Raw genomic sequence first — 22822 nt, forward strand, 5'->3', positions numbered from 1 at the left:
TGTCCCACTTCCCTGTCTGCTTTTCTTTCCCTCCCTTCCCATCTTCTGCTTCCCAAGTGCTGCTGTTCTTTACAGACACCTGCCCCAGGACCCTTCTGATCCCTGTGGGAGGTCAGCCCCACCCCTCCAAATTTCTGCCGCTCTTCCTTTAAGCTCCTCTTCAGTTCCCACCCCTCCCTGGGATTCACTGGGCTCCACTTGACATGTCTGACTCTCCTTTCTCAAGGCATCAGCTCCCAGAAAACAGCAAGGCACCCACAGTTCATCATGGTGGTGTCCCAAGTGCCTCGTGTTGCTCCCAATATACCACAGGCCCTGGTCCACAAAATAAACAGAACCCCAAATGTACCATTTTCATGCCAATCCATTTCATATTTCACAAAGGGCAGAAATAGGCCAGAAGGTCACCCTGGGCTAAGGATAATAAACCTTTTCCCAGAAGCTGGTCTGTGAGACAAAGTCCAGGACAAGCAAACAGAGATCAGTGAGGCCTCTGGGCCCCCTCATCGTACTAGGGTCACTGCAGCCAGCATATCCTGCCCCAGGCCACGGACTGGACTGACCAGGGACCTTGTCTGTCTAGCTTGCTATGGATTGTGTCCTATGTTTGGACATAAAAATTAAGAAACTGTAGGCATGAGAGGGGTCTCCGGGGACTCTTCCCTCTGAGGTCTTCAACTCTGCTCCTCTGTCATTACATGATAGGCTTGGGCTTTGTGGAGACTGAGAAAACTGAATTCGAATCTCTGTCTCTATCTTTATCAGACAATAAAAAGGCTTCAGTGGTGTTCAACCTTTTTTTTTTCCTGCCATGCATTGGAAGAAGAATTGTCTCTGGCCACACGTTAAATACACAAGCACTAACGAAAGCCGATGAGCAAAACAAAGGCCTGTGCATGATTTTCGCAATACCTGACACCACAGGTGAGCAATACAGGCCTCAAATCATCCGCATGCTGCCTGCAGGCTGCAGTCTGGACACCCCTGAATGCGTTGCACATAATCAATGCTCAGTTATGGAAGCACATCATCATCTTTCACTCCACTTTACCTGCCAGGCATCCCTGCCCAGGTGGAAGAACGGTGAAGCTTAATTTTGTTCTTTTCAAAGCTGGGTAAGAAGGTTCAGAGATGAGAAGCACCTACCTAAAGCATCGGTCATCTCCCCCAACACCCATCCTGCCTCTGATGAGCTATTGCCAGATCAGATCAGCACTGCTGCAACCATGGGGATGCTTAGACATCATGCACTTTCTAAGCCACTATATCTGCCTCCCCGACCAAAGCACGATGGAAATGTTTGTTAGTGTTTAACGAATTTTGAAAGCGAATCTGAATGAAGTTTAGAAATATGTTTTTTGTTGATACATAATATTTTACATACTTATGAAGTACATGTGATCTTCTGTTACATGTATAGATTGTGCAATGATCAAGTCAGGGCATTCAAGAAATCCTTTTTTAACTGTCTCCTTGCTGCCCATTACTGTACCACTGCTCTGTGCCAAACCCAGGATGAGCTGAGCACCCGGGCGGTCTCAGCCTGTGCCCGCTGAATGCAGTTCTGTGCTGAAAGGCACAGTCTGGAGTCTGGTTGGGAGTTTCCACGGCCCACCACTGAGAACCTCCCCAAGCAGAAAGTTTTCATTGCCTATTTTCGATTTCCCAAATTGTAATATTTGCCTTCACTTTGTCTAATGTTTAATCTGTGTTTACTCAGCACTGTATTGCTTAATGGTCTGAGGGAAGCGACGGGGCAGCAGGAGCTGGGAGACCATGGATGGTACCATGGAGCTACGGGTGCTGCTGTGCATGTGCCTGGCATCCCTCCTCACCCTCCAGGCCATGCCTGCCCTGGGCATAGCAACAGGCAGGTCCAAAGGCAATGAGGTATGTGGTTTAAGTCCTGAGGGCAGAAACGGGCAGCTGAACCTAAATGGGGCCCAGGAGGGACACAAGACCCCCATTTCAGGGGCCGGTAGCATGCCCAGCCCCTCAATCACCTCTGCTGGAGAGGTGACATCCCAGCAGCATCAGGGTGGGGAAGCTGAAGTGCAGAGGGCACAGGCTGAGCTCCATTCCCACCCCTGAACAGATAGGCCCCGGTCCCCTCAGCCTTCCCACTTATACTTGTTCCGGTTTTGTTTTGCAGAAGCGACAGGCTGTGGAAACAGTGAGTGAGAGTCTTGGCAAAGGGATCTGTGATGGGGCCCTTCTCACAGGCTTGCTCTCGCCCATCCCTCAGGTGTACACCTCTGCCAGTGCCATGGGCAGAGGGAACTCCTATCTCCTGGAAATGAGAGCTTACTCCCTTGTCACCTCATGTCCCACTGCACAGTCTCAGGCAGAGACCAAGGGTCTTCCTGGGAAATTTGCTCTGTTCTTCCCAGCATCTGGGCATCTTACACCAGAGCTGGGTGCTGAGTCCCAATATGACAATGAGGTCCCTCATTGGCTCAGAGGCCCGTGATTCCCTCATGTCTCACTGTAGAGTGTCAATGGCGTGATTATCCGGAGTTTGAAAGTCAACTGCAAAGTCACCTCTCGCTTTGCCCACTATGTCATCACCAGCCAAGTGGTCAACAGTGCTGATGAAGCCAGGGAAGTGGCCTTCGATGTGGAAATCCCCAAAACAGCCTTCATCAGTGACTTTGCCATGTGCGTGCCCTGCCCAACTCCTACAGCCTGTCCCAGCTAGAGTTGTGCATTCACTGGTCCCAGTGTAAGACCATGGCTCAGAGCGGCCAGAGAGTGCAGGGCATCTCTGAATTCCCAAAGGGCCACAGGCCAGCCCTAGCTCTGAGGGGAGGGAGAAGTCCTTTAGATCTGTTCTTGGCTCCCATCTTGGAGAGCAAACTGGGGGCTCTGACAGCATGTTCTCAGCCTAGAACCCAAGGCGTGGAGCCAGCATCTGAGATCCCTCACTCTTCTCCGTGATTGGGCTACCCTCTTCCACCCCCTGGTGCCCTACTGCAGGCAGTAGAAGGGCAGTAAGGATATGCCTCCAATGAGGACTCACAAGGACAGGGCCTTTGACAGGGTCTCAGCTCAGCATACTTCCAGCATGAGGGGTCCTTGTAGCCCAGGAGGAGTACCTCCCCTAAGGGTGTTCATCCTTCTCTGCAGCACAGCAGATGGGAATGCATTTATTGGGGACATAAAGGACAAAGTGACTGCATGGAAGCAGTACCGGAAAGCAGCCATCTCCGGGGAGAATGCTGGCCTCGTCAGGTAACCTCGTCTGGGTTCTGCTGACCCGGTCTCTAGGGTTGCCCACCCCAGCCAGGACCAAGGTGAGGGCTGAAAGGGGCCTGATGGAAACAGCTCAAGTGACAGAACAGTACGCAAACTGCCCAAACCCAGATGCTGGCATGAATGCACTAAACAAGGCTGATGTACCGTCACCCTTTCCCCAGACCTGCTTCAGGGAGAGGTAGACCCCTATCCTTGGGCCCTGACCCTGACCAACTAACACAAGGGTGAGGACCAAAGAAACCTCAGAGCAGCACTCAAGAGAAATTGATTCTGAGGGCCATGCTTTAAGGAACGGGGATCCACATGTCACTCACGCCCTGTCACCCTATTTTGCTTCTGGTGGCATGTACAGGGCCTCGGGGAGAACCATGGAGCAATTCACCATCCACATCAATGTGGGTCCCCAGAGCAAGGCCACATTTCAGCTGACCTATGAGGAAGTGCTAAAGCGAAGCCTGATGCAGTATGACATTGTCATCAAAGTCAAGCCCAAGCAGCTGGTGCATCATTTTGAGGTAGATTACAGGGCCCAGGTCAGGGCTCCTGCCTCTGTCTCTCCCACACTCTGGCACTCAACATTGGTTCAGCACCCAACATGTGTCACCCCAGGCCTGAGAACACAGGGAAGGAGACTGACTTCACAGGGTGAGCTCTGATGGGGTCTTCTTGGGCAGGTAGCTCCCAAAACCCTCCAACTACCTCCCCATCTCTGAGCCTCAGTTAGCTCATCTGCTAAATGGGTGATTTATGCTGGGTCCCAGGACTGCCACAAAGATCACAAGAGATATTAAGTGTAAGCCAGAAAGTCCTGGGCAGCCTGAGGGGCTGGAATCATTGCTGGCACCTAAGTAGTGGCCAAATTAAGGGGGAACAGGCATATGCACCTGCATTCAGTAAGTATTTTCAGAGTGCCACAGTGTGTCAGGCCTTGTGCTGAGGCCTGTGCAGGCACAGCACATGGTGAGTAGCCATGACACATGTTGGCTCTTGGCTGAGGCTGGATGATGGTCCAAATGAGAGCCCTGGTACAGAATTTGCTTCAATAATGCAGATCGACGTGGACATCTTTGAGCCCCAGGGGATCAGCAAGCTGGATGCCCAGGCCTCCTTCCTCCCCAAGGAACTGGCAGCCCAAACAATTAAGAAGTCCTTCTCAGGGAAAAAGGTACGTAGGATGGCAGGGGAAGTGGTGGACCTCTAGGGGATTCTTAGTCTGGTCCATCCCTTATGGAATGTCCAGGCTCAGCTTAGTGACCATGCAGGGGCTGCAGACTGCCCTTGGGATGAGAGAGGCAGGCACCATTTAGTAGGTATCCCTGGGGAACTCAGCACTCCTGATTCTTGGAGCAATTTAGCAAAAGCCTGCATACTGAGGTGGGGAAGGCACCAGCTTTTGTTCCACCACACCCTGGTGGCATGGTCCAAGGTGAGTCGCTGGCTTGCTTAAGCTCCAGTTTCCTCTTTGCCTGCCTCGTGCACAGGAGAAAGTATTCAGAGAAATGTCCAGCACATAAGCAAGCCTCAGATGCTGCAATGGTTAGGACTCTAAGCCTCAGCTTTTTTAGAAACATAATTAAATTTGGAAAGGCCCTTGGCCCAACAACTTATCCCTTGCCACCTGTTTGCCATAATCTCAGAAATCCCTGATTGCCCCCATGCCAGGCTCCAGGAGGAATGTAGTATAGGAATGGGTGGTCCAGTGAGTACCTGCTTCTTGATTGCCCTCAATCTCAGCCAGGAACAAACCCTTTGTTTGCCACCTTCCTAATGTAGGAACTCCATGGCAATTCATTTAAAAGAAGTATTTCTTATGGCTTGGAGGGTTCCTTTTCACTAAAATATGACACTTCAGAGTGTTAGCAAATATGTTTGATATCTGTGGGGGATTAAGAGGATGGGTCCTTGTCCTCCACTCTGTCAACCAGGCTGGATAGAGTACAGAGATGCCATCGTAACTCACCATAGGCTTGAATTCCTGGGGTCAAATGATCTTGCCTCAGCCTCCCAAGTAGCTAGAGCTACAGGAGCACACCCCTATGCCTGTAACATTTTTAAATTTTTTTTGTAGAGATGGGGTGAGTACCTGCTTCTTGATTGCCCTCAACCCCAGCCAGGCTATGTTCCCTTGGCCAGTTTCAAACTCCTAGCCTCAAACTATCCTCCCTCCATGGCATCTCAAATGGCTGGAATTACAGGCATGGGCCACTGTGCTCAGCAATGTTTCTTGTCTTCCTAACAATTCTTCTCAAGGTTGTTTTTTTTCTTTCTTTATATCACTTTTATGAGCATATCTTACTATTATAACAAACAAAAGATAAAAACAAAAACTTCTTTAAAGAAAATGTAAAGCTGGGCATGATAGGCTCACACCTGTAATCCTAGCACTGTGGGAGGCCAAGGTGGGTAGATTGCCTGAGCTCCCGGGTTCCAGACCAGCCTGAGCAAGAGTGAGACCCTGTCTCTAAAAATAGCCAGGTGTTGTGGCAGGCACATGTAGTCCCAGCTACTTGGGATGCTGAGGCTAGAGAATCGCTTGAGCCCAAGAGTTTGAGGTTGCTGTGAGCTGTGACACCACGGCACTCCACCAGGGGCAACAAAGTGAGACTCTGTCTCAAAAAAAAAAAAAAGTAGACAGTACAGAAATATACAAAGTATTGAATAGAAACCATTCCTAGCTTCCCTGAGCACCAACATAGGTGGGTTTTACTTTCTAATGCAGTGTTGTAGCCTTACTTTTTAACTCAACAGGTTTTTTTTGTTGTTGTTGTTTGTTTGAGACCAGGTCTCATTCTATTGCTCTGGGCTGAGTACGGTGGTATGTCATCACAGCTCATAGAAACTACAGGCACCCACCACAATGCCTGGTTAATTTTTTCTACTTTTTTCTAGAGATGGGGGTCTCACTGTTGCTCAGGCTGGTTTTGAACTCATGAGCTCAAGGGATCCTCCTGCTTAAGCCTCCCTGAGTGCTATGATTACAGGCTTGACCACTATGCCAACCAACTCAAAAGTTTGAGCTGACTGATGTCTCTCATGCTGTCATACTGATAATATTTTGTTCTGATTTATATACCCCAAGTGATGATGTTTATTGTAGAAAATCCCACTGACTCAGAAGCATATAAGCAATGGAATGGGTCTTCTCGCCTTCTACCCACAAGTGCATTCTCAGCAGCTAGGCAAGTGGCCCAGCAGATTCATTTCTGTGTCTGTGGACACACACACACATACCTTCTTGTGCTATCTTGGCAAACATGTTGTTTGCAGCTGCACAACCCAATAATGGTTCGTGTCTTGAATGGTTCTAGGGTCATGTGATTTTCCGCCCCACTGTGGCCCAGCAGCAGTCCTGCCCCACGTGCTCTACATCCTTGCTGAACGGGGATTTCAAGGTGACCTACGATGTCAATCGAGACAAACTCTGCAACCTCCTGGTGAGCCTGAAGCTTCTGGCCCAAGATCCAGAGGGCAGGCAAGGGGTGCTTGTGAGAGAGACCTTACTCATTCTCCTGTTTCAGGTGGCCAATAACCACTTTGCCCACTTCTTTGCCCCCCAAAACCTGACGAACATGAATAAGAACATCGTTTTTGTGATTGACATCAGTGGCTCCATGCAAGGCCAGAAAGTGAAGCAGGTAAACTTCAGCTTTAAACAGCTTGCCCAGGGGCAAGATCAGAGACAGATCATCTCTGCCTGTCCCCTCTCCCCAATTCACCCCATATCAGTTTCACTGTCAGAGTCTTGTTTGGGCTTTATGCTTCCTGTCAGAGATAGGGTGACTTGACAGGAAACCCCAGCAGTGAAGGGCTCTGCAATCAGCACCATTTCCTCACTGTGCAGCCCTGGGCAAGTGCGTTCATGGCGAAAAAGGGAATAACAGTGCCTGAGAGTTACAGAGTTTCCCCAAGGGGAAGCGCTTAATAGAGGACACCTGTGCATTACAAGTGCTGGGGATGATTACAGCGGTCCATGGAGAGGTGTCTTGCAGCAGGACACAGCCTCCTGACCGCAGTGCTCTGTGTGTCCTATCTATGATGCAGTGAAACTGGCTAGACAAGCCAAGTTTTAAAAGCACAGCCTTCTAGGGTCTTCTTTCTTAATCCTTCCCCTTCTGAACTCCTGATCATTTCTTCTCCCCAAACTGGGCTTCTTTGCCTCCCCATCACCCTGATTCACCCATGGGCCTGGCAGGACACTCTTCTGTCTGAGAAATTGGGGACATTTCTGCAGGCTGTCCTTTCCCTCCTGTCCTGTTTGTCAACACTGTACATTTCTGAAATGGGTATCTGAGGTTGGTGGAAGGTACTATCCTGGGGCCATTCTGGGGTTCTGTCCCTCTACCGACCGTCCTCCTTGCAGACCAGGGAGGCACTCCTTAAAATCCTGGGGGACATGCAGCCAGAGGACTACTTTGACCTGGTCCTCTTTGGGACCCATGTGCGGTCATGGAAGGGCTCACTGGTACAGGCGTCCGAGGCCAATCTGCAAGCAGCGCGAGACTTCATTCAGCGCTTCTCCCTAGATGAGGGTAAGAGTGGGGGGTCTTGGGCCACGTTGGGTCACTTCTGTCCCCTTGGACTGAGAGCATGCACTGATCTGTTTTCTCTTCTTTTGCAGCCACAAACCTAAATGGAGGTTTGCTCCGGGGAATTGAAATCTTGAATAAAGCTCAGGAAAGCCTCCCAGAACTCAGCAATCATGCCTCAATTCTCATCATGTTGACAGATGGTGATCCCACAGAGGGTAAGCACCTTGAGGGCTCCTTTGGGAAATAATGATGCCTGATGTCTCCTCGTTACTGGAGACATCCAAGCTGAAGTCAGAAACTCAGCCATTGGAGATGCCATCAGGAGCAGAAAGGCTCAGGGTAAATTCAAGTGCTGCTTTAAAAACATGATTCAGACCACAAAGTCTGTGGGAACTCCAAGGCGTATCTCTGTTCTGTGAGTTGAGAAATTGGGGACGGTGCAGCACAGGGCTCTGGAGGATTAGCAGGATTCCTAGGTTGAATTTAATGAAGTATTTGTTCATCATTGATGTGTGACAAGCACAGAACTACAGTCTGAGATGAGACACCAAGGAAAAGAGACATGTCTCTGCCCGGGGTCCACTGGAAGAGGCAGACCCCAGAGCAGACATTTTGCTGAGGGCCCTGAAAGAACAGGGTGCCTTAGGGCTGTGGAACCACAGACAAGGGCAGGAAAGGCCTCCTGAGGAGGTGCCTCCTGACCTCAGTCTGGAAAAGGAGTGAAGGCAGGAAGGGATCCCTGGTTGAGGTGGCAGCTTGAGCAAAGAAAGGTCTGTGTCCTGGCAGGACTCCCCCAACACTGCAGACATGTGCAGGCTGGGGTGAAACAAGGGTGGGAAGGTCAGAAGAGCCTTGAAAACTACAGCAAGGAGCCAGGGGAGGGTCTAGAGCAGAATCAGATCTGCTTGTGGTAGATGGGCAGGGTCTGCAAGGAGCTCGGTTAGCAGGTGTTGCAGTCACCTGGGCAAGCCAAGAGGAGATGATGGGGACTGGAGAGAGCTGAGATAGGAGGCTTGGCCCCCAGAGAGCGTTCCCCAGAGTACCCCACCCCCCATGCTCCACATGCCTGTGGGCCGGCATCCTGTCACTACCCAGGTGTGTGGCTGCAGGGGTGACGGACCATTCCCAAATCCTCAAGAACATCCGTGAAGCCATCCGAGGCAGGTTTCCGCTCTACAACCTGGGCTTTGGCCACAATGTGGACTTTAACTTCCTGGAGGTTATGTCCATGGAGAACAATGGACGGGCCCAGAGAATCTACGAGGACCGCGATGCCACCCAGCAGCTGCAGGTCTCTACCCCCAGCCCCCATGTACCGTCAGCATCATGTCCCAGGGAGCCTAGCCCTGGGGGCCATTTGCCCATCAGCCTGGAGGAGCAGATAAGGCTCTGGTACAGAGTTCATATCTGCTGCATAACCTCAAGTCAGTTACTTAACCTCTCTGAGCCTCAGATTCCTTCTCTAAAGTAGGGATTCCTGACACCCAGCTTGTGGGCAGGCTGCCCATTGAGTACACAGGGTGTTTAGTTCTGAGACCTCACCTTCCATCCCTGCAGGGTTTCTACAAGCAGGTGGCCAGACCACTGCTGGTGGATGTGGAATTGCAGTACCCCAAGGATGCTGTCTTAGACCTCACCCAGCACCGCCATAAGCAGTACTATGAAGGCTCAGAGATCACAGTGGCTGGGCGCATTGCTGACCACCAACTGGACAACTTCAAGGCTTATGTGCAGGCCCGTGGGGTAAATAGTGGGCCACGAAGGGTGGAGAGACCACGCAGCACCCAGAGGCTCCAAACCCACACTGTTCTCCAGCACTGCCCACTCCAAGGGGTCTCTCTTTCCCCAGAGGAGTGCCCCACCCCCACCAATGCACACACCCTCCCCCGCCCCAGGCCTGAACATATCTCCACACAGGCATTCTGGTGGCTAGACAGGCTAGACTGGGGTCAGTGTGCCCTGGATTGGTTGCAGTCATCTGTTATTTCTCACATCCTTGCCCCCAAGGTGTGAGAGCAAGAGGTCAGCCTCTCCCTTCTCACTCAATAACCATTTCCTGAACACCCACTATGTACCAGGCTTTGTGCCATGGCATGATGCTTGCATGTATGTGCACATGAGAGGTGGAAGGGGATCACAGGTACGTGAGACTCCAGTCCCACAGTGTGGTTGAAAGTTCAGAACTCAGGCTTTGAGTGAGGAGCGCTTAGCTGCATCCTGACTCCACCCTGACCAGCTGAGTGTCCTTGAGCAAGTGTTCGGTCAGTTCTCCAGGCCTGTTTCCTTTTCTGCACCATGGGAGTATTACTGCACTGGAGTGTTGTGTGGAGTAAATGGAATAATCTATATGATACCCTTATACAGTGTCTGGTGCATAGGACGCTCGGGGGAGTGATGCATCCTTGGGAAGTGGTATGTCCTTGGGAAGTAGTGCCCTATGCTATTGTAACTCAGGAGAGAAAGCAGGTCTGTGTGCTACGGCAAGGGGAACAGTGCAGCTGCCTGTAACTTGTTGGCCATTTAGGAGGAGCAGGTCATTGTGGAAATGGGTATTTGCTGGCTTTTCCCCAGAGAGAGTGACTCTATGAGGGCAGGGTCTAGTCCTCCCATGCCATGGGATCCCCAGGGCCTGTGCCAAGCCCAGCTCACAGAGAGTGTTTGGCAAGCATTTATAGAAAGAATGAATGAATGAGGATGAGGAGAACAGGCTCGGGAAATGGGGTGACACTGAGAAGGGAGCTGCAGACCCCCTGATAGTGGAGCCCCTCAGACCCTTGAGCACCAGCCACGGGCTGCACCGTCATTGCACATGGTCCCTCTCCGTAACTCCTCTCTCAGGAGGGACAAGAATTCAGGACAACCTGCCTAGTGGATGAGGAAGAGATGAAGAAGCTGCTCCAAGAGCGTGGCCACATGCTGGAGAACCATGTCGAGCGCCTTTGGGCCTACCTCACCATCCAGGAGCTACTGGCCAAGCGGTATGGCCCCTGCAGAGCCCAGGGTGGGCACTGTCTACCCCAGAGTCCTCCCATCCCTTGAAAAGGGACAGAGAACAGGTGGTTCTGGGCCTTCAAAGTTGCAAGTAGGTCAGATTTGCTTTCCTCTGCTGTTTTGCCAAGTTAATATCAACCAGTCAGTCAACAGTGTGTGCTGGCCCACTAGGGACATAGGGCAGCCTGCTGCTCATGCTGCTGGGCTGCTGTGGGGAAGCTGCCATTGTGGTGGGGCTGCCGTATCCAGACATTTAATCCTCACAGCATGTGGGGTCTCCTTCATCATCCCCATTGGACAGACCAGCAAACTGAAGCTCAGAGAGGTTAAACCATCCAACTTGGATCTCACAACTATTAAATTTTCCAGGGGTCTCTGAGGCATGCCCCTCAACCCTGTCAAATCTCCAAGTTTGCTCTGTGGGAAGTCAGGGACCCCAAGGTCCCTGAGGACACAGACATTGAATAGGGCACTGCGTGTATTTCATAGCTGGTTGTTGAATGAATGAATGAGTGGACGAACAGGTGAAAGGATGAGAGAGTGCAAGTCTGTCATTGCCTGAGCAGCCAGGCTTAGAGCTGGCCAACGTCCATCTCATTCACAGAATGAAGGTGGAGGGAGAGGAGAGGGCCAAGCTGTCATCCCAGGCCCTGAAGATGTCACTGGCCTATCAGTTTGTGACCCCACTGACTTCCATGACTATCAGGGGCATGGTGGACCAGGATGGCCTGAAGCCCATCATTGACAAGCCCCCAGAGGGTAGGGGCGGCAGGGCTAGGGGAGGGGCCTGCAGAGAGGAGGCCATGGGCCAAAAACCTCCTGGGCTTTAATTCTTATCTCTTTCCTTCCCTTCCAGATTCTCTGCCCCTGGGTGAGTTTTAAATGGCATTGGTTTTTAGCCAGGCTTCTGGTGGCTGGGCAGGTGCAGGTGCTCCAGCCGCCCCCCAGGTTCCCCACCCCATGGCTTCTCGCTCCCATACCTTCCCTGCTTCCACTCCTTCTTTGCGGGCTCTTCCTTCCCCTACATGCCCATATCTACTCTCCCACAAACCCTTGATGCTCCCTTTGTGCTTCATGAGCCTCTGTGCAGCCTGAAATGCCCAACCCCACCAGCCTCCTAGGCCCTCTGTGTCCTGGAAGGAGGCAGGACCCCACGGGAAACCTGAGACCCACAGGAAGAGGGCTAGGCCCAAGCCAGATGTGGACCAAGCCACATGCCTTGTGTGTGAGGCACCATGGGTGACACTTTCCTCCATGTTCTTGTCTTCTACAGAGATGCTGGGACACAGACGGAGTAAGTGGCAGCCATCCTGGAGACTTACATCTCTACCCCTCTCCACTCCACATGCTGCTGCCGCGCAGGCTATGCATTCCGTCCTGACCAAATCCCTTTGGTTGTCATTCAGTTTGCCTAAGCCTCCTTCCTTAGGTCCAGCTCTTTGCACTGCCTTTCACTGGGAACCCTCAGGATGGCCCCGCTGGACCACCTGGCCGCCCCACCCAGGTTCCCATGGGAGGAGACAGAGATGGGCCAGGCAGCTGCACTGGGCCAAACTTCTGTCCCCACATCCTGAAAGCCAGTCAAGGGCATGTGATGCTCAGTGACCAGCCTGTCTGGGAGGGAGGAGCCATCAGAAAAGATGCCAGCAGTCCAGGGCAGGCCCAGTCTTCTCTTCTAAATGTCACTCACTTTCACCCACCAGCGTTCGTGCTGGCCTCCTCACAGCCCTCTCCTACCCGCCCCAGCTCCAATATCCAGCAGTTGCCAAACCAAGTGACTGGCGGTGAGTCCTTGGGAGGGTGTTAGGGACACCTTGCTTGATATCCTTATCCCTGGCCAGCCCCGTGTGCCCTATGCCCAATATAACAGACTCTACTCTGTGCCCCCAGTGGACACTGACCCCCACTTCATCATTCATGTGCCCGAGAAAGAGGACACCTTGTGCTTCAATATCAACGAGGAGCCTGGTGTGATCCTGAGCCTGGTGCAGGACCCCGATACAGGTACAGTGGATGTCATGCCTTCTGCCTTCGACATTCAGCCACGGGCAGGACTGTGGCCAAGGCCTCCACTGCCTACTGCCACTGCATCATCCACCTGGCTGGGCCCCACCTGCTGCCTTCTTGCCCCATCTTCCGGGGCCAGCTTCACTGGGGGGTGACCCATGCTGGCTGCGGTTGGAAGGACCTCATATTGGGTTTAATGTTCTTCTTTTGTTGCTGTCTTGAAATCCCCAACAATTTTTTAACCAGGGGCCCTTCATTTTTATTTCCTATTATGTCCTTCAAATTATGTAGCAGTGCTGCTCCACCTTTCTCCACAGCATGACTGAACAGAGCCTCCAAGGGCCTCCCTCTCTCCCAGCAGCGCCCTGCTGATGGGGAATGACTCTCTCCTTCACACAGCCTGTTCTTCCTCCTTTCTCCCTCAGTCTCAGTCTAGTCAGTCCATTTGCAAATACTTCTTAAGCACCTGCTGGGGGTTGGGAATGCAGTGGGGACCAAGACAGTCTTGTTGTCATAGAGCTTAGGGAAGGAAGAAGACAAACAGTGAACACATTCTAAGGTGACAGTTTCAGAGCATGAGATGGGCCATGCTGGGACAGTGAGGGTAGAGGAGGGTCTTCTTGGCTGGTCAGGTCAGGGAGGCACTGCTATGAGCCTGCCCCTGTGTAAGGGATCTGGGCTACAGATAAGGGGCAGGCCCAGGTCCTGTCTTCGGGGACACTTAGTGTGGCAGGAGGGATGGTCAGAAAGGTGGTGGTGGTGTGCTCAGGACCAGTCCTGAAGGCCCCATAGGAGGCTAGACCCTCAAAGACAGAGTGACATGGGTAGAGTATAGGGGGCCTCTCAGGAAGGGGACATGGCCTCTTGAGCAAAGGCTGGCAGGCCTCTCCCTGATCCAGATGGCTCCTTGCCCCACTGCAGGCTTCTCAGTGAACGGGCAGCTCATTGGCAACAAGGCCAGGCACCCTGGGCAGCATGAGGACACGTACTTCGGGCGGCTAGGCATCGCAAACCCTGTAACAGACTTTCAGCTGGAAGTGACTCCTCAGAACATCACGCTGAACCCAGGCTCAGGCGGGCCTGTGTTCTCCTGGAGCGACCAGGCTGTGCTGCGGCAGGATGGGTACCTGGCTGGGGCCTGGGGAGGGAGGCGGGGGAAGCATGGCATGCTGAGGGCTCACTGTCTGAGCCTGTAGAGCCTGAGCCCCTGAGCCACATCAGCAGTTGACACGCAGCCTGTGCAGACTCACGCAGACAACAGACTCTGTGGACCATTTCCCTTGTTTCCTGGACCTGTCTTCTGGGCCCAGCTGCCTGGATGCCTGTGTTCCCATGGCACCCTGCTCTGAATGCCATCACAACCTCCACCAAGCAAAGCCAGATTGTCCTCCCAGGCCCAGCGCAAAGGCCACCTCTTCCCTGAAGTTCTACTCTCTTCTCTGCTAAACCCCAGAATTCTCTTGGTTTCCCATTTGGCACCTGTCATAGTCTGCCTTGTCGCATGCCTTTTCTTTCCTTCACTCATTCCTTCATTCTACAAGCGGCTGAGCACCAGCACCTGATGCTGGGTGGCTGAGCTTTAGGAAGAGGTGGACAGAGTTGGGTGGAGAAGACACAGGTAACAAGTGGGAATCAGAGAGCACAGACTCTGATATTAGACTGAAATCTAAGTCTTGGCTCCACTGCTTACCAGCTGTGCTACCTTGAGCAAGTTACTTAACCTCTCTGAGCCTTGATCCTTACAAGGTCAGAGTGAGAACTGCATGATGCAGTTTGCATAGGAAGGCCTAGCACAGGGCCTGGTTCATTGTAAGGGTCCCATACACAACGGCAACACATGGGAAGAAGCACGGAGCAGGTAACAGTCCATTGTCTGCGGGGGAAGGCCTCAGGGATAGAGGGATGGACATAGAGCTGGATTCTGGAGCACAGGGACAGCTGAATGGAGAGGGAAGCAGCCCAGCCATACCTGCTCTCATGGCCACCTGGTCCTGCAGGGTGGTGGTGACCATCAACAAGAAGAGGAACCTGGTGGTGTCCGTAGACAACAGGGCCACCTTTGAAGTTGTTCTGCACCGAGTGTGGAAGGACAGTGCAGTTCACCAGGACTTCCTGGGCTTCTATGTGCTGGATAGTCACCGGATGTCTGCCCGGACACATGGGCTACTGGGTATGCTGGCCAGGCCTGCAGAATTGTGGGGGCAGGTGCTAGAGCAAGTCAACTCATGAGGCTAGGGCTATGGGACAGATAAGCCCACCCCCTACAGGGCCTCCAAGGCTTAGAAGTCCAAAGATGGGTTGTCTTGGTGAGGATCTCGTCCCTAGAAAAGGCTGTGATCAACCATAGTGAAACAAAAGCTTAAGTGAGCCTGGGAGCAAATACGAGGTGAGATCCTATTATCAAACAGAAAGGGCCAGAGGGCTCCCAGGGTTCTGTGAGTGGTGGGGTGGGTCCTTGGCCACAGAGCCCCTGCCTGTGTGGCCTTCCTATGGACACTGCTGTCCATGGGCACCTGCCCCTCAGACCTCTCTCCCCACAAGATCCCTTTGGAATTGGCTAATGATGGTAGGTAGAACCACCTAGAAATATACCTGCTTCTCGGGGCGGCGCCTGTGGCTCAGTCGGTAAGGCGCCGGCCCCATATACCGAGGGTGGCGGGTTCAAACCCGGCCCCGGCCAAACTGCAACCAAATAGCCGGGTGTTGTGGCGGGTGCCTGTAGTCCCAGCTACTCGGGAGGCTGAGGCAAGAGAATCGCTTAAGCCCAGGAGTTGGAGGTTGCTGTGAGCTGTGTGAGGCCATGGCACTCTACCGAGGGCAATTAAGTGAGACTCTGTCTCTACAAAAAAAAAAAAAAAAGAAATATATCTGCTTCTCTACGGCAAGGAAGCTAAAGGTGGCTTTTGAGGCCACGACTCATAAGAAATAATCAAGCACTTGAAAAATATTCAAGCAACTCTCTAACCCCACCCCTGCCCTGTGAGCACCTACTGAGCACAGGGCTCCCAGATGTAACTGCTGCCTCCAATGTGCCTTTCCAGGACAATTCTTCCACCCCTTTAGTTTTGAAGTGTTTGACCTCCACCCAGGCTCCGACCCCGCAAAGCCAGATGCCACAATGTTGGTGAAGAACCACCGGCTGATGGTCACCAGGTGGGCGGGCTGCTCCCCAGCATTTCTGCCCTTGGCTTCTTTGCATTCACTTTTGGTGGTCTGGGCCTTCCTCCAGGTGTCACACGGGTCGGGTGAGCTTGCTGGGAAGGTGCCACCCTGCGGGTTCAAAAGAGTGACCCTAGCTGACTTGTCTCTCCTCAGGGGCTTGCAAAAAGACTACAGCAAGGACCCTCAGCGTGGGACCAGTGTGTCTTGCTGGTTCATCCACAACAATGGGGCAGGGCTGATTGATGGTGTTCACACTGACTATATTGTGCCTGACATATTCTGAGCCCTCTAGCCAGCATGCATGTCCTCCCCTGGGGTCACGGCAGAGGAGGACAGAGTCATCCTGAACTGCTGCCCACTTACACCTCCTTGATTAAGCTGGTCCCCTGTGTCAAAGCACACCATAACTTCCATTAAAGAGAGGCTATGTCCAACCCAGAGCTGACTGCTTTCTGGGAGGGAGGATGGTAGGGAAACAGCCCCTCAGAAAGACTCAGGGGCCACAGCAGACCTAGGAATGGGAGAAGGAGGTCAGAGGCTGGAAGGGGAGCCCATGCCATCTCTGAGTGCCCCTTGCACTCAGGGGACCAATGGACACTCTGGCAGCATGAACAGCCACAGGTGACCCAGTGCCAGGCACTGTTTTAAGTACCTTACTTGAATTCACTAAGTCTGTGCCCTCAACAGCCCTAGAAGACATTTTCACTGTGCTCGTCTGAGGAAACTGAGTGAAGTAATTTGTCCAAAATTACTCAGCTTGTAAGTGGCAGAGCAGGAGTTTGAACCTGTGCCGTCTGATGTCAGTGTCTGTGCACTTCATCACCGCCATATGAATACACCCATGAGTTGGGAAGCTGATGGCCAAATCCTGTTGAGACTTGGTTATGGATATTCCAAAGCATCGCTTAAAATGAACATGGGAAAGAACCATTTATAGATGGGTCCTGAAGAAGTCCCACCAAGAGTGGGAGCCTGTCCTATTGGGTCAGGGCCTCTCCCTCAGCCAGATTTCCCTGACGACAGCTAGGCTGACACTTTTCAAAGGCAGAGGCTGTAAGTTCAGGGTGCCAGGACCAGCACCCCTTGATCTTCTCACAGGAGTGCCTGGAATTACTCCACTGGGGCTCTTTCCCATGGCTTGGCCTTGGGGCATGGTTAAAATGCAACAGCACACTTCAGAGAGCCCATTCACATGGAGGTAAATGGGCCTCCGCTACTCCTTCCTTTTTTTTTTTTTTTGTTTTGAGCCAGCATCTCATTTTTGTCACCCTTGGTAGAGTGCCATGATGACATGAGGATGGTTCCGATGTCACTAGATGATAGGAATTTTTAAGTTCCATTATAATCTTAGGGGATCACCACCATATATGTGGTTCATTGATGACTGTGGCACATGACTGTATATATAATACTTGAATTATATGTTACTCAAAAAGGTATACTCAGAAATCTGTCAGTCTCTACCCCATTGATTCTATCCTATCCGTATCCCCCATCTTTCTATCCTTTTCCCACCATGTGTTCTTAGGTAACCAATATCACTAGTTTCTGGTTTATCTTTTCTGTATTTCTTCTTGCACAAATAAGCAGACATATATTTCAGACTCATGTATATTTTCTTCCACTCCCTTCTTTCTTACATGAAGGGTAGCACACTATGGATATTCTTTTGCACTTTGCTTTTTGCACTAACAGTATATTCTGGAAATCAATCCATATCAGGTCATTGAGATTTCCTTCATTCTTTTTTTTTTGTAGAGACAGGGTAGAGTGCCTGGCATCACACGGCTCGGGTAGAGTGCCATGGCGTCACACGGCTCACAGCAACCTCTAACTCTTGGGCTTACGTGATTCTCTTGCCTCAGCCTCCCGAGCAGCTGGGGCTACAGGCGCCCGCCACAATGCCCGGCTATTTTTTTGTTGCAGTTTGGCTGGGGCCAGGCTTGAACCCGCCACCCTCGGTATATGGGGCCGGCGCTATATACCGAGCCGCAGGCACCGCCCTCCTTCATTCTTTTTTACAACCGCATGGTTGGTTATCCATTATGTAGACATATCATGGTTTATTGAACCATTCCCCAATATGTGGGCAGTTGAGTCATTTCCAGCATTTTCCAATTATGAGCAATGTTGCAATGAATAATCTTGTGCATTTTGCACATCTGTATATTTATATTTGAGTAGGTGTGGCTTTTGGATAAATTCTTAGCAGTCAGATTGTTAAGTCAAAAAATAAGTGCATGTGTAATTTTGTTAGGTATTGCTGGATTTTCCTCTAGAAGAGTTGTACCTTTTTTTTTTTTTTTTTTGCCAGAGTCTCACTTTTTTGCCCTGGATAGAGTGCTGTGATGTCACAGCTCACAGCAACCTCAAACACTTGGGCTCAAGCGATCCTCTTGCCTCAGCCTCCTGAGTAGCTGGGACTACGTGCACCTACCATAATGCCTGATGATTTTTTGAGACAGTCTCACTCTTGCTCAGGCCGGTCTCGAACTCCTGAGCTCAGGCAATCTACCAGTCTCAGCCTCCCAGAGCACTAGGATTATAGGTGTGAGCCACTGCGCTGGCCCACCCACTCCTTTCCAAAGGCTTTCTGCTTTTTCTCTGCTGGCTTCTGTCAGATCTCCTTACAGTTGAAATCCACAAGGGCCCAGATAGGATGAGGATTGGCTTTGAGGGCCCAGATCAATAACACAAATGCTGAGCTCAAAGGTTGCCCCAGGCCAACAAGAGTGTCAGAGGTCAACTCACCTTCTGAGGCTTCTCAAGAGAGACCCATGGGCTGCCAGCTGGCTGGGTCACTCCCCCAGTCAATGCCTTGTCCAACTGGGGCCTCATCTTCCCCTCCTATAGAATAGAAATGAGATGACTCTGATTCCCTCCAAGTCCCTGGCTATCCCTTGGGTCCTCTTGAGCAGCTTCAGAATCCCTATTTTGTGTTGTCCCTCTCCCCACACTCCAAGCATTTGGGAATGAGGCAGTAGTTAAAGGGGAGGGAAGAAGCTCTGCAGGTGGCTGCAGGTGCATGAGGAGGGCCACAGGGCCACACTGGGCAAACCATTGAGCAATAGCCTCAGCCACCCAGCGGCCAGCAGCTAACAGGTGCTGAAAATGACCACAGCACAGGATGGACGTCCCAGGAGCCAAGGGGAAATAAGACTGCAGCTCTGAGGGGTCTTCCTCGTATATCCAGGTTTCAGTACCAGCTGGGGTTCACCCTGTCAGGCCTGAGCTTGGTTCCTACTGCCAGTGGGGGTTGACATGAGGGTTCAGGAGGCCTGATGTAAACAGACATCCCCCAGCTTACCTTAAGCACAGGGCAAGGGCCCCTCAGCTGCTGCATCTGTCACTTGGCCATCATTTCCCTGACCTGGCAACCCTCTGCCATTGCTCTGTGGCTTCTTTCTCTTCTAATCATGAGTTCACACCATGCTCGTGGCTTCCATTGCCTCATGACTTCTGCTTTCTGTCTTCCTGTTTCTCTGCTTCCCATGACCAACTGTCTCTGCAGATCTCCCCGTCAGGCCCATTCGCTAATGGGCCAGCCAAGGGAGGCCACAGGGTCAGCTCTCTCAGAGAAGCCATGGGTATGGTGTGCACGTGGCAGCTGTGCTGAAGAGGCCAGAAACTGAAGAGGACCTGGTGGGGCTCAGGAGGGCTCAGTCCCCACTGGGAAGGAACAGATACTGCCTCTGAAGCTTGCATTTTTTTAGCCCAGCCTCACTAGAGAATTTTAGAGGAATGACTCCCCAAGAGCACACCCAAGTCCCTAGCTGGGTCCTAGGAGCACAGAAGGGACTAGGACATGGCTCAGCCCTCCAGGAGCTCTGGGTCCACAGGAACAGAGCTGTCACACAAACCTCAACATATAGCAATGATAAAGCAGGCCTCAGGGGCTTGGGGTTTGGAGAAGGGCTGTCCACTAGGGGACAGAGGAGGAAGGCTTGTGGAGGAGAGGCACGGGGCTGAGGGAGAGTGGAGAGGCACACCGGGGGAGGAGAATGAGTTCAGAAAGCCCAGCGGTAATAGAATGGTGGAAAATTTGGAATTAGAAATTCGAGGAGCAATTCAAAAGTCGGAATTAGAAATTTGAGGAGAAATTCAAAAGTTGTCTCAAGAATTTAACGAATTTAAAGACAAAACCACCAAAGATTTTGACACACTGAAACAAGATTTTGCAGCCCTCAAAGATCTGAAAAATATAGTAGAAACCCTCAGTAACAGAGTGGAGCAAGCAGAAGAAAGGATTTCTGACATTGAAGACAAAGCCTTTGAACATTTCCAAACTCTCAAAGAGGAAGAGAAATGGAGAGCAAAAATGGACCATTCTCTCAGAGAGCTCTGGGATAATTCAAAGAAGGCTAATATCTGCCTCATTGGAATCCCTGCAAGTGATGAAGTGGCTTCCAAAGGCACAGAGGCCCTTCTCCATAAAATTATGAAAGAGAACTTTCCAGACATGCCAAGAGATTCTGAAATTCAGATAGCAGACAGTTTCAGAACCCCAGCACGACTCAATCCGAATAAGACATCCCCCAGGCACGTCATAATTAACTTCACTAAAGTTAATATGAAGGAGGAAATTTTGAAAGCAGTCAGACGTAAGAAATCCATTACCTACAAAGGGAAAACTGTTAGAATGACTGCAGATCTCTCTGCTGACATTTTTCAAGCCAGAAGAGGATGGTCATCAACTTTTAATCTCCTAAAGCAAAATAACTTTCAATCCTGGATCCTGTATTCAGCTAAACTGAGTTTCATTTATGATGGAGAAATTAAATACTTTAATGACATTCATATGTTGAAGAAATTTGCCATAACCTAAACCAGCTCTTCAGGATATTCTCAGACCTATCCTCCATAATGACCAACCCAATCCTATACCACAAAAGTAAACTCACTCAGAAACTTTTGATCAAACTCCAACTTCCACACTGGCAAAAGGATTAAAAATGTCCACTGGACTTTTGAAAAACTTGATACCCAAAATTTTACCAGACTTATCAATATTCTCCATTAATGTGAACGGCTTAACTGTCCTCTAAAGAGGCACAGGTTAGCTGACTGGATACAAAAACTCAGGCCAGATATTTGCTGCATACAAGAGTCACATCTTACCTTAAAAGATAAATATAGACTCAGGGTGAAAGGATGGTTGTCTGTATTTCAGGCAAATGGTAATGAGAAAAAAGCAGGTGTTGCAATTCTATTTGCAGACACAATAGGCTTTAAACCACCAAAAGTAAGGAAGGATAAGAATGGTCACTTCATGTTTGTTAAGGGTAATACTCAATATGATGAGATTTCAATTATTAATATCTATGCACCCAACCAGAATGCACCTCAATTTATAAGAGAAACTCTAACAGACATGAGCAACTTGATTTTCTCCAGCTCCATAATAGTTGGAGATTTCAACACTACTTTGGCAGTGTTGGATGGATCCTCCAATAAGAAGCTGGGCAAAGAAATTTTAGATTTAAACCTAACCATCTGACATTTGAATTTAGCAGACATCTACAGAACATTTCTTCCCTACAAAACTGAATACAAATACTTTTCATCAGCCCACGGAACATACTCCAAAATCAATCACATCTTAGGTCACAAGTCTAACCTCAGTAAATTTAAAGGAATAGAAATTATTCCTTGCATCTTCTCAGACCACCATGGAATAAAAGTTGAACTCACTAACAATAGGAATCTGCATACTCATACAAAAACATTGAAGTTAAATAAGCTTATGCTGAATGATAGCTGGGTCAGAGATGAGATTAAGAAGGAAATTTCCAAATTCTTGGAACAAAATGACAAGGAAGACACGAATTATTAGAACCTGTGGGATACCAGAGGCAGTCCTAAGAGGGAAATTTATAGCACTGCAAGCCTTCCTCAAGAGAACGGAAAGAGAGGAAGTTAACAACTTAATGGGACATCTCAAGCAACTGGAAAAGAAATTCCAACCCCAAACCCAGTAGAAGGCAAGAAATAACCAAAATTGGAGCAGAATTAAATGAAATTGAAAACAAAAGAATTATACAACTGATCAATAAATCAAAAAATTGGTTTTTTGAAAAGGTCAATAAAATAGATAAACCTTTGGCTAACCTAACCAGGGAAAAAAAGAGTAAAATCTCTAATCTCATCAACCAGAAACGACAAAGACGAAATAACAACAGACTCCTCAGAAATTCAAAAAATCCTTAATGAATATTACAAGAAACTTTATTCTCAGAAATATGAAAAACTGAAGGAAATTGACCAATACTTGGAAGCACATCACCTTCCAAGACTTAGCCAGAATCAAGTGGAAATGTTGAACAGGCCAATATCAAGTTCTGAAATAGCATCAACCACACAAAACCTCCCTAAAAAGAAAAGCCCGGGACCAGAATTCTACCAAACCTTTAAAGAGGAATTAGTACCTATATTACTCAACCTGTTCCAAAATGTAGAAAATGAAGGAAGACTACCCAACACATTCTATGAAGCAAACATCACCCTGATCCCCAAACCAGGAAAAGACCCAACAAGAAAAGAAAATTATAGACCAATATCACTAATGAATATAGATGCAAAAATATTCAACAAGATCCTAACAAACAGAATCCAGCAACACATCAAACAAATTATACATCATGACCAAGTTGGTTTTATCCCAGGGTCTCAAGGCTGGTTCAATATACATAAATCCATAAGTATAATTCATCACATAAACAAATTAAAAACCAAAGACTATATGATTTTCTCAATTGATGCAGAAAAAGCTTTTGATAATATCCAGCATCCCTTCATGATCAGAACACTTAAGAAAATTGGTATAGAAGGGACATTTCTTAAACTGATAGAGGCCATCTACAGCAAACCCACAGCCAATA

The 22822-nt window shown here is 50.0% G+C and overlaps 1 protein-coding gene across 2 annotated transcripts; it reads left to right on the forward strand.

The window, feature by feature from the left end:
* Nucleotides 1-1731: 1731 nt before the first annotated feature.
* ITIH1 (inter-alpha-trypsin inhibitor heavy chain 1) lies at nucleotides 1732-16378 on the forward strand. 2 transcript variants are annotated; one of them, XM_053599277.1, is made up of 22 exons: nucleotides 1732-1890; nucleotides 2153-2173; nucleotides 2492-2658; nucleotides 3127-3231; nucleotides 3608-3770; nucleotides 4307-4420; nucleotides 6564-6689; nucleotides 6774-6890; nucleotides 7616-7784; nucleotides 7874-7999; nucleotides 8894-9075; nucleotides 9342-9527; nucleotides 10623-10762; nucleotides 11380-11534; nucleotides 11632-11646; nucleotides 12049-12069; nucleotides 12479-12559; nucleotides 12666-12779; nucleotides 13704-13905; nucleotides 14780-14952; nucleotides 15824-15935; nucleotides 16098-16378. In XM_053599277.1, the coding sequence occupies exons 1-22, from the start codon at nucleotides 1777-1779 to the stop codon at nucleotides 16225-16227; spliced, it is 2733 nt and encodes a 910-aa protein (XP_053455252.1). In that variant the 5' UTR covers nucleotides 1732-1776; the 3' UTR covers nucleotides 16228-16378. The 2 variants fall into 2 exon arrangements, with proteins under 2 accessions (XP_053455252.1, XP_053455253.1); XM_053599278.1 differs by lacking the exon at nucleotides 11632-11646.
* The last annotated feature ends 6444 nt before the right edge of the window (nucleotides 16379-22822 follow it).

The sequence above is a fragment of the Nycticebus coucang genome, chromosome 8 (genome assembly GCF_027406575.1).
Source record: "Nycticebus coucang isolate mNycCou1 chromosome 8, mNycCou1.pri, whole genome shotgun sequence".
In the NCBI taxonomy this organism is placed as follows: Eukaryota; Metazoa; Chordata; class Mammalia; order Primates; family Lorisidae; genus Nycticebus; species Nycticebus coucang.

Excerpts from the sequence above, each read along its gene's own strand:
- ITIH1 (XM_053599277.1), top strand. The coding sequence starts at position 1,777 with ATGGATGGTACCATGGAGCTACGGGTGCTGCTGTGCATGTGCCTGGCA. Across the intron at positions 6,891-7,615 it reads AAGGCCAGAAAGTGAAGCAG|ACCAGGGAGGCACTCCTTAA; the intron begins GTAAACTTCAGC and ends TCCTCCTTGCAG. Across the intron at positions 12,070-12,478 it reads GATGCTGGGACACAGACGGA|CGTTCGTGCTGGCCTCCTCA; the intron begins GTAAGTGGCAGC and ends TTCACCCACCAG.